The 15,573-nt window shown below is 40.3% G+C and overlaps 1 protein-coding gene across 7 annotated transcripts in view; it reads left to right on the top strand.

Annotated features, from left to right (window-relative positions):
- DNAJC6 (DnaJ heat shock protein family (Hsp40) member C6) overlaps positions 1-15,573 on the top strand; it is a 166,132-nt gene that overhangs the window by 136,343 nt on the left and 14,216 nt on the right. For all 7 annotated transcript variants that reach the window (XM_082453394.1, XM_082453397.1, XM_082453392.1 and 4 more), the window contains 7 exons: positions 2,253-2,332; positions 3,213-3,406; positions 3,507-3,587; positions 5,842-6,276; positions 9,474-9,608; positions 13,401-13,469; positions 14,461-14,580. In XM_082453394.1, the coding sequence (XP_082309520.1) occupies positions 2,253-2,332; positions 3,213-3,406; positions 3,507-3,587; positions 5,842-6,276; positions 9,474-9,608; positions 13,401-13,469; positions 14,461-14,580 (1,114 nt within the window). The remainder of the gene's footprint in view (positions 1-2,252; positions 2,333-3,212; positions 3,407-3,506; positions 3,588-5,841; positions 6,277-9,473; positions 9,609-13,400; positions 13,470-14,460; positions 14,581-15,573) is intronic.

Below are 15,573 nucleotides of genomic sequence, written 5' to 3'. Positions count from 1 at the left end.
ATTTATTTTTTATTGGAGTAAAATTGCTTTACAGTGTTGTGTTAGTTTCTGCTGTACAATGAAGTGAATCAGCTATATGTATACATATATCCCTCCCTCTTGGACCTCCCTCCCACCCCCACCATCCCACCCATCTAGGTCATCACAGAGCACCGAGCTGAGCTCCCTGTGCTATATAGCAGGTTCCCACTAGCTGTCTATTTTACACATGTAGTGTATTTATGTTAAACCCAGTCTCCCAATTCATCTCACCCTCCCCTTCCCCCCCATGTCCACATGTCCGTTCTCTACATCTACGTCTCTATTCCTGCCCTACAAATAGGTTCAAAAACAGAAATATAGTTCAATGGTACAGGATAGAAAGCCCAGGGACAAATCCACGGACATATAGTCACCTAATTTATGACAAAGGAGGCCAGAATATACAATGGAGAAAAGACAAGCTCTTCAATAAGTGGTGCTGGGAAAACTGGACAGCTACACGTAAAAGAATGAAATTAGAACACTCCCTAACACCATACACAAAAATAAACTCCAAATGGATTAAAGACCTAAATGTAAGACTGGACACTATAAAACTCTTAGAGGAAAATGTAAGAAAAACGCTCTTTGACATAAACCACAGCAAGATCTTTTTTGACCCACATCCTAGAGTAATGAAAATAAAAACAAAAATGAACAAATGGGACCTAATGAAATTTAAAAGCTTTTGCACAGCAAAGGAAACCATAAACAAGATGAAAAGACAACCCTCAGAGTGGGAGAAGATATTTGCAAATGAAGCAATGGATAAAGGATAAATCTCCAAAATATACAAACAGCTCGGGTAGCTCAATATCAAAAAAACAGACAACCCAGTTAAAAAATGGACGGGTGACTTATTTATTTTATAACTGGCAATTTGTGCCTCTTAATCCCCTTCACCTATTTCACCCTTCTCCCCTGTGACAACCACTAGTTTGTTCCATGTGTCTGTGAGTCTGTTTCTGTATTGTTATGTTTGTTCATTTGTTTTGTTTTCAGAGTCCACATATAAATAAAGCATACAGTATTTACCTCTGTCTGACTTACTTCACTAAGTATAACACCCTCCAGGTCTATGCATGGTGTTGCAAGTGGCAAGATTTCGTTCTTTTTTATGGCTGAGTAATAACCATATATTACATCTTCTTTATCCGTTCATCTGTCAGTGGGCCCTTAGGTTGCTTCCATATGTTGGCTGTTGTGAATAATGCTGCTATGAACTCAATGTTAAAAAAAAAAAAAAAAACCCACAATTTAAAAATGGGCAGAAGACCTAAATAGGCCTTTTTTCCCAAAGAAGACATACAGATGGCCAACAGACACATGCAAAGATGCTCAACATCACTAATCATCAGGGAAATGCAAATCAAAACCACAATGAGTTATCACCTCACACCCATCAGAATGGCTATTGTCAAAAAGACAAGAAATAACAAGTGTTATTATGGCAAGGGTGTGGAGAAAAGGGCACCCTAGTACACTGTTGGGAGGGATGTAAACTGCTATACCAATATGGAAAACAGTATGGAGTCCCCCCCCACCCCAGCCCCCTCGCCCAAATTAAAAGTAGAAATACCACATGATCCTGCAATTTCACTCCTGGGTATCTATCTGAAGAAAATGAAAACACTAATTCGAAAATGTATATGCACCCTAATGTTCATAGCAAGTGATTGTATTTTAATTCATTAAATATTTGCTAAGTACATGCTCTGTATCAGTCTTTGCCTAGGGGTTTAGGATTGACGAGAGTAAAACTGTATCTCTGCCTTTAAGGAGCTCAGGGGAAATTCACACACGTACAAATATCCACTACCATTGTAGAGGTAGGATGAGATGTCATAACGGGAGCAGTTTGTTTTATCCAATGGTGGTTCAGAAAGCCTACAGAGGACGTGACCCTTCAAGGTGGTCCTTGAAGGATGAGTTCATCAGGTTGGAGCAGGGGCATCCTGGGCAGAAGGAATGGGATGAGTCAAAGTATGGCAAGGTGTAAGAACATAGGGCATTAACAGGTAAAGGAATGGCTTGCCAAGGCAGAGTTTGTGGAGAGGAGAGGCTAGAAATGAAGCTGGGTCAGCTCCAAATGAGGAGGTTGTTTAATATTCCTAGAAAACAAAGACGCAGATACAGAAACAGTTGATGGTGTATGACTCCCCCAAACATAATCTTTTGATCTGATTCCCTTTTCACTGATTGATTGTAATGTGCTTCTCTTGTATTTTTAGGTGACCAACACTCAGATATTCCAGCTTCAGTTTCATACTGGATTCATTCCACTGGACACAACAGTTTTAAAGTTCACCAAGTGAGTGCTACTTGGGCCAAAATCCCTTTTCAATCCAAGCAGCTGTGAAATGCTAGGAGTCAAGTGCTAAAGGCTCATTAGTGCCATGCTGCAGCTTCCCCCCAAATCCTGTGCTTCAGGGCTGTAGCATGTGGCTTAGCAACATACAGAGGCTGGTTGCATTTTATAACTTTCATTTGGGTGTGATTTGTCCTAAACACAAGTGGATCAGACTTCAAATTGAAAGGTCTAAAATACCATCTGAGGGAACAAGAGTGAACAAAGAGGGAACAAAGTTTCAATACTGTGGTCCTTTGCATCTGTGTTTCCCTTTGTGTTTTGCAACATGGAAGGCAGTGGAATCAGCAGTGTGATATGAGCAATGACCCAGCAGAATGGATGCCAGGCCACAGCACTGAAGCAGGGTCCTGGGGGACCCCCTGCACCAAATATTATAGCACCCTTAGTTGCTATATTAAAGTGTGGCCTAGAGAACTCAAGGGAGTGGCTGAAGGTGGGTTGATAGGTGGGAGTTGCTGGGGTCAGGTTAGGAGTAGACATTCAAGAGCTCAAGGTGGTAGCTCTGGGCTTATTTCACTATTTTAACAACTGGTTTGGTCATGCCAGTGCATACTGTCTGGATATATCTGCCCTCCTATCTAGAATGCTTTCACATACAGTAGTATTTAAATTCTATTGGTAGGCATTATTTTCCTCTTTTCTCTAGATAAGGAAACTGAGACTCAGAAAAGTAAAGTCTCTTATCTGGTTAATGGTTGATTTTTCCCTAGAAATGCATCTCAGAGTGAAACTAAGAATCAATCAACAATGGTTTCTGTGCTGAACATCATACTGGTTCCATTGTTTTTCACTGATCTTATTCTTTTAAATCCCTATTTAGGCCTGAGTTGGATGCATGTGATGTACCAGAAAAATATCCTCAGCTATTTCAGGTGACTCTGGATGTAGAACTACAGCCCCATGACAAAGTGATAGATTTAACCCCCCCATGGGAACATTACTGCACAAAAGATGTCAACCCCAGCATCCTCTTCTCTTCTCACCAGGAGCATCAAGATACTCTGGTCTTAGGAGGTATGAGTCACCTGGTGGTTTTGTTTTCAGGACAAAGCCTCTGTGTGATTCATCACATTGACTTATTTCCTGTGTTTCCTTGATGTCTTTTGTCTTATAGGACAGGCTCCAATAGACATCCCTCCAGACAACCCCAGACATTTTGGGCAAGGTGGCTTCTTTTCCACTCTCTGTTGGCAAGGTACTTCCAAGCATTTCTTCCAAGTTACATGGTTAGGTGGTTAAGTTACGTGGTTCTTCTATATATAAAGAGGATTAGTCCTCAATGCGGCCTGAAGTAAAGCAGCATTTAGAAGTCATCCATCCAGGGTCTTCCTTGTTTCACATTCTTCCTGCTCATTCCTTTTCCAAATCAGGAGCTTCCCTACTTTGAACTCCATGGATGCTCTTAGATTGATGCAAAAGGCCATTTTAAGCTGAACTTTATCTTTTCTGTCTATGCAGTGTTTTGGATCACATCTTTCCTGGATTTATGAATAATCATGATATTTTCTAGGATGTCCCTTTGCACTGCTGACACACAAAGAAATTAAGAAAGGACTCTTATCTCCTGCCCTTAAAAATATAAAATCTGGCACACCACTCCACCCACCCCACCCAGGGCTGTAACCACTAGCAGGGCAGAGGTGAGCTTCCCCTGGTACAGGGAAGGCAAACACTTTGCCTACATATCTCTGCTACTTGCTTTAACAACCTTGGCAGAAATTGGGCTCGATCACAGTATCCTTTTTTGCCAAACCTGGAGATGTGTTTAGAATCCTTCCCGATGTGACACTTCAGACTGCTACCATTAGTAGACTAGCATTGGCATTCTGATCTATACCCATTCGCCATCCTTGTTTTAGAGTTTGCTGAGGTTAACTGCCAAGTTCAATCTAGAATTCCATAGTAAGGACTTTCTTAAGAAAAGGGTAGGAAACTGGCTTTGGTGATAATGTACTTAAAATCCTCTTGATTGACTTTCCTTTGCCGTGTAAACATAAGACAGTATTCCCATTGCCTACACAGAGTTTTCCATGTTTGATAAAAAAATTATTCATAGCATTCCTTTGAATCGAAGGCTTGCTTTCAGAATTTTCTACTGAGAAATGGGACCAATAACATTTAAAAAATTGGAAAACCCAGTGAAATCTAGGTAACAGGTAGATTTCCCAGCCCCCTCTTAGTTTCACCTGTATCTTTCTTCCTCACATAAGGGCTTTTAAGAAAACTTTACTTTTACTCTCCACTGCTATTTTAGTAAGTAATTTAGAAATCATTCTTATCAGGCTATAAAATAGGTTAAGCACACATGCACAATCTTTTATCTGAACCCCGCAGAGCCAGATGGGTTTAGGAATGCAGAATTTTTTGCAAGTTAGAAAGATGATACGGTACATAAACTGCATATTGCTTAGCACCCCCAGTGGCATCTCAGACAACGTGTTATCAAACACGTTAACATGTCTGTAGTGAAACATAACTCATAACCCTGAGTGAAATCAGTGAAGACTATAAATAACTTTCATGTCAGTCCCAGTCAGATTTTTCCACCAATTTAGGGGAAGCTTTCCTTTTTCATAGCTTTTCGCATTTCAGAATTGGGGATGAGGGGTGTGGATCTGTACTTGATTTGGAACGTGGATCCATCTGACAGTAAGTAACAAAGTTCGAAAGAGGGATCTGTTTCAAGGAGGGCCTGGAAAGTCACTCACCAGCCTCTCCATTCCTTCCCCAGAAGAGGCCCCATTTTATGCTGAAAGTATCTCCTCCTAGGTTGGTGTATGGACCATCCTAAGCAGAGCCGTTCCCTCTATTCACTTATTAGGTGTGGGCTTCACTTCTGCTCCAGACTGTGGGAGAAAGACCTTGCTTTTGGCTGCAGGCCACATGGAGAAGAAAAAGACAGTGAGAGGAGGCAGCAAAGGACTAGGAGATAATGTTTTTTTCAAAGCACCTAGCATAGTGCTGGGAAAAAGAAGAAGATGGTGATGATAGTAGTAATTTAAAAAAATAATAAAAAACACTTAAATACTACTTACTATTGATCTGAGCACTTTCCATATATCATCTCATGTAATTTTCACAATAGTCAATGTGAGCTAGGTTCTACTTATTACTCCCATTTTGCTGAGGAGAAAACCAAGGCACAGAGAAGTAAAGTCACTTTCTCAGTGTCACAGAGCCAGTAAGCAGCAGAGATGAGATTCAAACTCAGGCTGATTCTAGAGTTCTTGCTCTTCACTCCTATGCTATACTGCCTCTCAGATGCTCAACAAGTAGTAATTGAATGTAATGTGAAATACATCCAGGTTTTCCATTGGTAAGGGTCTAAAAGCATTGTGTTTTTTCAGGCTGCTCTTTCTCTTTCTGAAGTTATGTACATAGACCCTAACAAAAAGCAATAATGCTGTGGCTGGTAAGTAACTGTTTCCTGGCATAACGGCCTTCCTTAGATCAGAAATCGGAGAAATCATTCTGTGAGGAAGACCACGCTGCCCTGGTGAATCAGGAAAGCGAGCAGTCGGATGATGAACTTCTGACCCTTTCCAGCCCACATGGCAATGCCAATGGCGACAAACCTCATGGAGCCAGGAAGCCCAGCAAAAAGCAGCAGGAGCCAGCTGCCCCTCCACCCCCTGAGGACGTGGACCTTCTGGGTCTAGAAGGGTCTGCAGTGAGTAAGAACTTCTCTTCACCGGCGGCTCCTCCCACCAATTCCGAACTTCTGAGTGACCTGTTTGGGGGTGGAGGTGCAGCCGGCCCTGCCCGGGCTGGACAGTCAGGGGTGGACGACGTGTTTCATCCGAGCGGACCTACATCTACCCAGTCAACACCGCGCCGGTCCACCACTTCCACCTCCGCGTCTCCAACATTGAGAGTAGGAGAAGGTAATTTTTTTTTCATGTTGCGCTGTACCTCTCAGTGTTGAGTTATAACTTTTGGGCCAAGCAGGTGGGATCGAACTTTCCTAATAACCTAGACTTCTCTGATCTCCCTAGTAGTCCCCAAAAGGTCTATATCTTCATCTCAATGGGGACCACAAGAGGAAATAGAAATATTGTCCATTTTGGTAGGACAGTCTAAGAATGAATATTTGAGCTTGTCACCCTTACTTTAATTTTTTTTTCAGGGCTTCAGTCCCTGAGCTGCTTTAGTTATTTCTGCTCGGAGATGTAGATTGATGAATTGTTGTTAATAATAACAGGTACTCTTTGTGGGCTACTTACTATTTGCCAAACATGGAATTTGACACTAACCATGAATTCAATCTTTATAAAAACACAGTACATAGGTGCTATTATCTCCATTTTATAGTTGAGGAAATAGAGGCTTAGTGTCAAATTAGTAGCATACTTTTTTTTATACAGCTAGTCCTAGGGTCCAAAACCAGGCCATTTGACTCCAGAGCTTTCCCGTAATGCCTTCCTGGAATTGTAGTTTTCTGAGTACACTTTGGCTGTGCAGAGAAGTACTTGCTTACTTCAAGACATATTTAAGGGACTACTGCCAGCAGCACAGCTGGTGGAGCAGAGCAGTTGGTGCCAGATACAGAGTTTGAGCCCCATGAGGCTCAGTCAGCTTCACTCTGCTCATTGCCACAGACTCAACCCTTTCTGTGACTGGTCATCCACAATTCTTTAACATTTGCAAGACAGTAGAGTTGGGTAAGCAGAGGTCCATTATAGCTTCTAAAGAACTAGCTGCCCTTGTTATCATCACCCATTAACCAAGATGACATCACATTAGGAAGAGTAAAGAGGAATGTCTCAACTCTCCAGGCATGCGGTAACCTTTAGAACTTTCTTTCCCAGGATCATCCTTCACTTCTCAGAAGGCTTTGGGTTGGTCTTGATTTATGGTGATTCAACTGGAGGCATTCTTTACATGAGTGAGTTTCAGAATCATGGACTGTAGATGCTGAGGCTCAAGTTCCTACGTTAGTTATTGATGGAGCCACACTGTGAAGCCAGGTGCCCTGAATCCCAGGCTATTTCCTCTATCCTTCAGCAGTTCTTACTCACCAAAGTGAACAAAAGCTCTGTCAGGAAAAGAAGTCCTCAGGATCCAAGATAGCATAGTACTCAATGGTCACGTTTTTAAGACCATGTGCCTTATGTGACTTTCAGTGATTTAATTCATCATAGTCCCAGGCAGATAGTTATGTTCCAGAGTCAGATCTAGAGGGGGCCTTTCAGACATTAGTTAAATCTGTGCCTCAGGTTATAGACAGTGAAATTGAGGCCAGCTGTATTAATTGATGTGTCAAAGGATACACAGCTGATTAGTGCCAATCCAGATCTGGAACTCAGGTATTCTGTCCTCCAAGAGGAAGTAGAAAGAACACTGAGTCCAGAGTTAAAGGCTTGGATTTGAATGTCAGGACTGGCACTTACCTATTTGTGTAGGCTTATTAAAAAACCTTAATCTTCTTAGCTGTAAAATGGGGAAATACTTACCTTATCAGCATTGTTGTAAAGACTAAATTTTAGCTCTTGTCTTGTGTTGGGAAGTTCACTTTTAGTTATTAGAGAATGTTGCTAATTTAATGTAAGTTGATATTAAAAGTATACCAAGTAATAGAAGATTTTAGCATCCTCTACTGGTTGACTTCAAACTTAGGTGTAGAAGAATCAACCCAATGTCCTCTTACAGTTACTCTATAAATCTCAGTATTCTCATTTTATAGAAGGGATAAAGTTTTGTAAGTATTAAATGAGGTAAGGGATATACATCGTGTAACAGAGTGCCTGACATATCATTGATTCATTGCTGCTACAGAAGGCTCATCTGCTGCCCAGCAGATATTAGGAGAGCATTATGCCAATGAAGTCATAGCTGAACACATATTAAATCATATATCCTACCTGGGTTTTGAGAGTGGAATTTATTCGTTAACTTGTTTGATTCTAGTTGTCTATTCCTAGAATAGGTCACTCTCACTCCAGGAAACCGTCAGCCCATTAGCTTGATACTTACAAATTAGGAAGTGACATCTTACTACAGGGAGCTAAATGGAATTTTGTCCCTTGACCAATAATGAGAAATTAAAGCCCAATTATATACATGCCACGCTGCATGGTTTTCATCACATTCACTTCACACCTGTGAGGAATGTGAGATGCCTTTGGGAAATTCCTGGAATTTGGAATCAGAAAACTTGAACATGAGTCCAGCCTTATCATTTGCTTGACATTGGGCAAGAAACTTGGCTCTCTGAACCTCAGTTTTGTTGTCTGTGGAATGAAGATAATATCGCTTCTCTCTGACAGGGAGATATTAAGGATCAGCTGAGGTATTCTTTATGAGAGACAACGGTAAACCCTGAAGAAATGATACAGTATTAATATTATTGCATTTTTGCTAGAAACCTCAGCTGCCACTTTTTTCTAGTATCCTTGGTTCATTCACAAACTTTTTCTCATTTCACTACATCTGCATCTAGTTTCTGGCAAGTTGTTGACAGGCAATGTTTCAGAAATATTTTAGCTTCACAGGACAAGGTATGATAAGAGTTCAGTTTTTGTCACGCTCAGTTTCTTCCCTTTTTAACTTTCCGTCGGCCAGAGACCACTAAGAACACAAACAAAACTAAACAAAACCTGGTCAATGAGGTTTTCTATTGTTCACCTTAATAGCAGGGCCCCCTGCCTTGTTTTGGTTCCCGAATTCACTGAATATGAGCACAGTTCATTCATTGGGTATCTCCTATTGTCCAGGCATTGTTTCACCACTCATCTATTAGTCTGTAAGCTTGGCTGACTTATTTTATGTTATTAAGACGCCCGAAGGCGCAAGGGGCCCTTGCTTATAGGGTTTATGGTTCATCCAACAGGTAAATCCAGAGTTCTCCTTTGTCCACAAAGAAGGGATTATTCATGTGTGGTCAGAAATCCTTGGGATCCATTGTTAACCCTGGAGGAAGTTATAAGGATAAGATGGGTCTGTGGAACAGCCCGTGAGGCAGGCATCATCCTGATTTTTCAAGGATTTGGCCTACAGCCTTGTAAGAGTGACGGCTCTTCAGTAGTTGTTGAATGGGTGAACTCATAGGACCAAGAAATACCTTTCTCCTGTTGTTTTCTAGGTGCCACCTTTGACCCATTTGGAGCACCTTCTAAACCGTCAGGTCAAGATTTGCTGGGCTCTTTTCTGAACACAGCCAGTGCTTCCAGTGACCCCTTTCTTCAGCCTACGAGAAGTCCTTCACCTACAGTGCATGGTGAGGAAGTATTTTACATTGTGTTCAGTGGAGCATGGTTTTCCACAGATAGCAGGAGGTGCTCAGATATAAAAGCACCCTGTAGGTGGGGTTCTTTTGGAAAGCTACATAATGCATCTCTCTTTTGAAAATTAACAATTCACATTAACATATTAAAAGCTCTGAGATATTTTACAGTAAAGAAGTCTACTTAACTTTGTTTTACTCAGCTTTCCTAAAATTTAATTTGAAATTTTTTTTTTTTTTTTTTTACATTAGAGCTACATGCACAGAATTATAGGGCACCATTAATTGTAGCACATATCTTTATTTTATGTACTATTAAGAAAGAAAAAAAACCCACTGCCACTTTTAGTTGATTGGAAGATGCATACTAGTTGAAGTCTTTGAAATGTGAAGAAATGAGTCCTAGGTTAATAAAATGTGATATGATGAGCATTTCACAAAATTAGTATTCCACAGAACAGTTTAGAATATAATATCCTGGTATATTAGACTAGTTCTAATATGAAGCCATTAACCACATGTGGCTGTTGAGCACTTGAGATGTGGCCAGTCTGATTTGAAATGCACTCTAAGTGTAAAGTGCATACCAGATTTCAAAACTCAGTACAAAATAAGTAGAATATCTTATTAATATTTTTATATTGGTCACTTGATATAATTTTTTGAATATATTGGGTTAAATAAAATATTTTGTTAAAATTAATTTTACCAGTGTCTTTTTACCTTTCTTAATGTCACTACTAGAAAAGTTTTAAATTACACATGGCCCACATTATATTTCTATGTTAGAGACTTAGGTTTTGTAGAAAGAATCGTAATCACATCCATTTGTAAGAGCGAAAAGGTATCACTTAGGTAACACTGATTAAAACCAAAGCTCTTCAGTGAAGGACAGATGACTTTGAGCTGGAAAACTGAAGCTCATTCCTGATGTTGAAGGATATTGAACATCATTGGCCTCAACCTAGAGGACGATGTATTTGTTGTTGAAGGCACTCTGAGTCCCCTTGAAGAATGCAGTCCAGTCATCAGTTTGACTTCATGGAAGCCATGCAAATGCAAAAGGAAGATGAGTTGTGCAACACTGGTCAAACTGTAACAACCGAAAAGGAGAAAGCAGTCCAAGAACAACCTTTATGGGAGATTTCCTGTTGGTCTTAAATCTCAAACTATTTGAAGTGGGTCCACAGGACAACATACCAGAAATTCACCTCTGACCTTTGAGTAGTGCCCACTTAAAAGAATCTCCTGATTGGAAGTTGGCTACCCTGAGAGGAAAGACGCAGGCAGATAGGTTAAAGCTGTTGTTTTTGTTCACTTATTTAAAGTGTAGTTTACGTCATTGCTCAAAATCTCTGTGTCTCAATGAGCATGGAAGCCAAAGTCCTTGAAATGGCCTGTGTAGGCCCTTTGTGCTCTAGCACCCAGGGCTGTGACCTCCTTTCCCATTCTCTCCCTCTTGCTCACTCCATTCCAGCCACACTGGCCTCTCTGTTGTTGCACTGGGTGTCCCCTCTTCCCCAGACATCGGCATAGCTAATTCCTTCACCTCTTTGATCTTTACTCAGCTGTCACCTTCTCGATGGGGTTTACTCTGCCCCATTTCACATTGAAACCCATCCTACTGCTCCTACTCTGCATTTTCCTTTCCATTGTACTTGCCAACTTTAATATACTCAATAATTTACTTATGTGTTGTTTATTTTTGTTGTCTTTCTCTCCCCACTAGAACATGAGCTCACAAAGGCAGGGGTTTTTGTTTGTTTTGTTTATGAATGTTTCTGTAGTGCCTAGAAGAGTTATTGGCACATGGTCGGTTTTATGTATCTGTCTTTCTATATAATATATAAATATAAAATGAATTGTAACTTTTTCCTATCTAAGTCTCTTTGATGCATAATGATAATGTTAATAAGGTTATACATTTTCCTGACTTTAATACTTTGAATTTACTGTTTTCATATGAGTACTACCTTTTATGTCCCATGGGTATGGGTGTTCATACTTTGGCATGGCAGTAGTGGACTCAGTTCTCTCTTGTGAGCATGTTAGAAGATGTTTATAACTCAGTTTCAGACAGTTAGCACTCCTTCGTTTTGTGGCTACACTTCTTATTTTGATCTGTGCCATGCTAGTGAGTGAAAGAATTTTCCACCATCCTTGATGAGAAGGGAATTACTCCACTGTTAGTGGGTCAGTTGCATCCTCTTCATATACAGGTGAGACTCAGATGTCATGTTGGGAGGTCAGATTGCCCACCTTGGATTTCTACAAGGCACCATCAATCTCTTCTGAAAATCAAGAAATATTGCCTTTGAGTTTTATAAATATTTATTGAATATCTACTCTGAAGAGAATAATCATTTGGGGCACAATTTGAGAAGAAAAACTAAACAAGTAACCATAATAAAAGGTAAAATAGAAGTTTAAAATATTGGGTAATTACTGTTTCATTTGTTTATTCCTTTCTCTCCAACAGATTTTAAGTTTCTTAAGGAGAGGTACTGTGTCCTTAAGCTCTCTGTTCTCTAGTGTGGTGCCTTACGTGTGGTAGGTGGTAAGGATTTGAGGGTTTGATTAGTAATAAGGTTGAAGTACTAATTCCTAGTTCTGCATCCTAGTTAGATGTAAGACTAAGGTCAGAGTTTACAGGAAATCAAAGAGCAAATGTTAGTAAAATTGTCTAATTTCCACCTCAGTTTTCATGGATTACTATGGAAAAAGGGAAGGGAGAACTAAAAGGGAAGAACTGTTATTTTTGATAATGGCATGTTCTATTTAACTCGATGATGGGAAGGTACACAATGTCTTGGTTCGTACTAAGCAAACAAAACAGGTAAATGTAAGGCTTGGTAAGGCTGATCTTGGTCCTTTGATGATCCTTGTGGTGGTGGTGGTGGAGTGTGTGTTGTATCTTAAATCCTACTTGCAAAGTTATTTTAGTATTTGTGTTGTACTCACTGATTTAATGAACAGAACCTAGAAGAGTCTTAGAAAGAAATTCTGTCTTATGGCATCCTATTTCTTATTTGAATTTTATAGATGTAGAAAAAAACTTACTCTACTAGTGTGTACTCCTCTAATATATCCAATTCTCTTTAGCTGAACATTTCTTTTAAATTCTATATTTGGAACTTTGAGAGGGGTCAGAATGATCTATTTTGAAGCTGCAGTGAGTTTGTTTTGAGTGACAGTATACACATACCTGACACCAGCATGGTGGATGGTATCTAGTCAGTCCCCAGTACATGTTCTGATTGACTCATCATTCTCCATTCATGTCACAGCAGAGGAGAAAACAAAATTTCAGTTCTAAGTTGCCTGTGCCTCTCGTACACTTTTTAATGCCAATGCAAGGCAAATTGAGTTTAAGTTTCATTTCACTGTTTTTAATTGCCAGCTGACTTTGTGTTAAGTGTAGAGATGGGACACACAAAGATGAATAAGATAATTTTCTGCCTTCAAGAAACTCACAGTTTATTGGAGACAGACATATGCGCGGTTATAATTCAAAGTGTAGTTATGAGGTAAAATAAAAGTGAGCCAAAGAAGGAACAGAGACAAACAGTATATGGCTTCTACCGGTGCTCATGTAAGTAACCATAGATGAAGGCACAAAATAGCAATGTTGCAGAATGTGGGGAGAGCTCAGAGGGGGAGTTGAATCACCTGGGACCCGGACAGGTCATGAGGCCTCGTGAGAGGAAGAGCATTTTCCTGTGTGAATTCAGAAAAGTGGATTCTGAGCTATGTTGTCCTGACTCTTTTTCTTCTCCTCATTTGCAGCTTCTAGTACACCTGCTGTGAACATTCAGCCAGATGTTTCAGGAGGTTGGGACTGGAATACTAAACCAGGTAATGGTCAGCAGATTAATTTTGTGCACACTTAACCGGTTGCTGAAGCATAATCCTTTACCCAAGATGAAGTGAGTACTTACACCGACTGTTAAGCCCACCTATGAAAGTTCCTAAAGGCTCACAGTCTGGCGGAGCTTTTCACATTGCCCTTGATGGCATGGTTGTGCTGCATGTTATATGGTATTTAACTTGTCCAAGTCTCATTTGCTAAATGCCTTGACAATAAATTGAGTTAGACAAATCTGGGTTTATATCTAACTCAACCGTTTAGAAGCTCTTGGATTTTTTACAAGTCTTAACTTCAGTTTTCTTATCTGTAAAATGAGGTTCCTAATTCTTGTTCCACACAGTTAAGTGAAATAACTTATGTGAGATTTTCTGGCATAGAGTAGGTGTTGCATAATCTGAATGGTTTTCTTTCTTCACAAAGGACTTGTTTTCGGGCTGGATTTGTCTGTAATAAATAAATTCTCTTTCTGATGGCTAGTATTGTATTTCCTGAGAGCCGTCTTGTGTGATTGTGTTCCTGATGCTGTGCAAGTTACACACACACACACGCACACACTATATGTTTATCACAGAACCTTCTAAAGCAGTTGCTGTTTCTTTATCTAACCAATGAGAAAATATTGAAGTTAAGCAACATGCCAAAGGTCACTCAGCTAGGAAGTGGCAGAACCAGAATTCAGGCCTGACTCAAAATCCCATAGGAAAGAATGAAGTCAGGTGACTTGTGAGATTAAACGCTAGACATGATAGTTTGCAGGGATGGCCAGGAAATGACGTATGCTTTCTCTGTTCCCTGTTTCTGCTCCAGGCCGCTACTCACTTAAGTCAGGGAAATAAGTCTAGCAACTCCTAACACATTTGTAAACCCTGTCTTAATTTGCCTTTAGAGGCAAGGTGAGCAGTAGCTCTGGATTTCTGAATTTCAGAATTCAGCCTTGGACAACTAACTCATTTTCAATGACCTTATTATTTTTTTCAGGAGGTTTTGGAATGGGAAGCAAGTCAGCTGCCACCAGCCCAACAGGCTCGTTGCATGGTACTCCCACCCATCAAAACAAACCCCAGACTCTGGATCCTTTTGCCGACCTTGGGACATTAGGTATAAACGTAGCAGGTTAAGATATAAATGACATTTACTTATGGCTACCAAGCCTCAAATCGAAATCTTTGGTGTTAAAATAAGCTGGTATTGTTACCTAGGATCTAAAATCATGTGTATTTTTAAGCTATACTCTAAAACCTGAGATTGACTTTTAAAAAAAGGAAACAGGCTTCAGATATTGGGTTGGAACTAACCCCTATTAATCCGTTTCTCTAATGACTAATTTTGAAGTAGTAGCATAAATAAAGTTAGAACTTCCAGGAGCATCTGACAATAGAGTTTGGCTGCAGCAAAAGTAATGAATGTGTAGAGAAGCACTGAGACATGAGGCTGGTCAGATAGATTTGTGCCATGTAGGGCCAGCTGTGCATAGGCCTTACTGTGAAGTTTCTGGTGAGATCCTCATGCTGTACCCCTCTTCTCTCCATTGGTGACAGTGCTCTCGGGTCAGTTTCTAAAATTCCATACAGAAAATAGACTCTCTTTATAGTATATCCAAACTGATTTTCATCATATGTTAATTATTGTTATAAAATAAGTGTTTCGTGAGGAAGTAATTTTGGGAACACGGGGTTCGGTGGATTTGGGTCACTGCAGAAACTTCTGGGAATCAGTGCTCATGGCGATGCTCCCCAATAGGGGATTACAGTGTGCAGGGTTCTTAAACTATTTCACCAAGGAACCTTTCTTCAAGGAGTAGTTCATTGGACTAGTGTGTTCTGAAACCTTTTCTTCCTCCTTTTCCTTCCTTCTCTGGGCAGTACAGAGTTGTTAAATAAGGGTGGGGCAAAGTGAGAGAGTGGCATGGACATATATACACTACCAAACGTAAAATAGATGGCTAGTGGGAAGCAGCCGCATAGCACAGGGAGATCAGCTCTGTGCTTTGTGACCCCCTAGAGGGGTGGGGTAGGGAGGGTGGGAGGGAGGGAGATGCAAGAGGGAAGAGATATGGGAACATATGTATATGTATAACTGATTCACTTTGTT

This window comes from Balaenoptera physalus (assembly GCF_965194825.1).
Source record: "Balaenoptera physalus genome assembly, chromosome: 1".
Classification (NCBI taxonomy): Eukaryota; Metazoa; Chordata; class Mammalia; order Artiodactyla; family Balaenopteridae; genus Balaenoptera; species Balaenoptera physalus.
The sequence above is the reverse complement of the archived record's forward strand: the minus strand, read 5'-3'. Positions and strand labels throughout refer to the sequence as shown.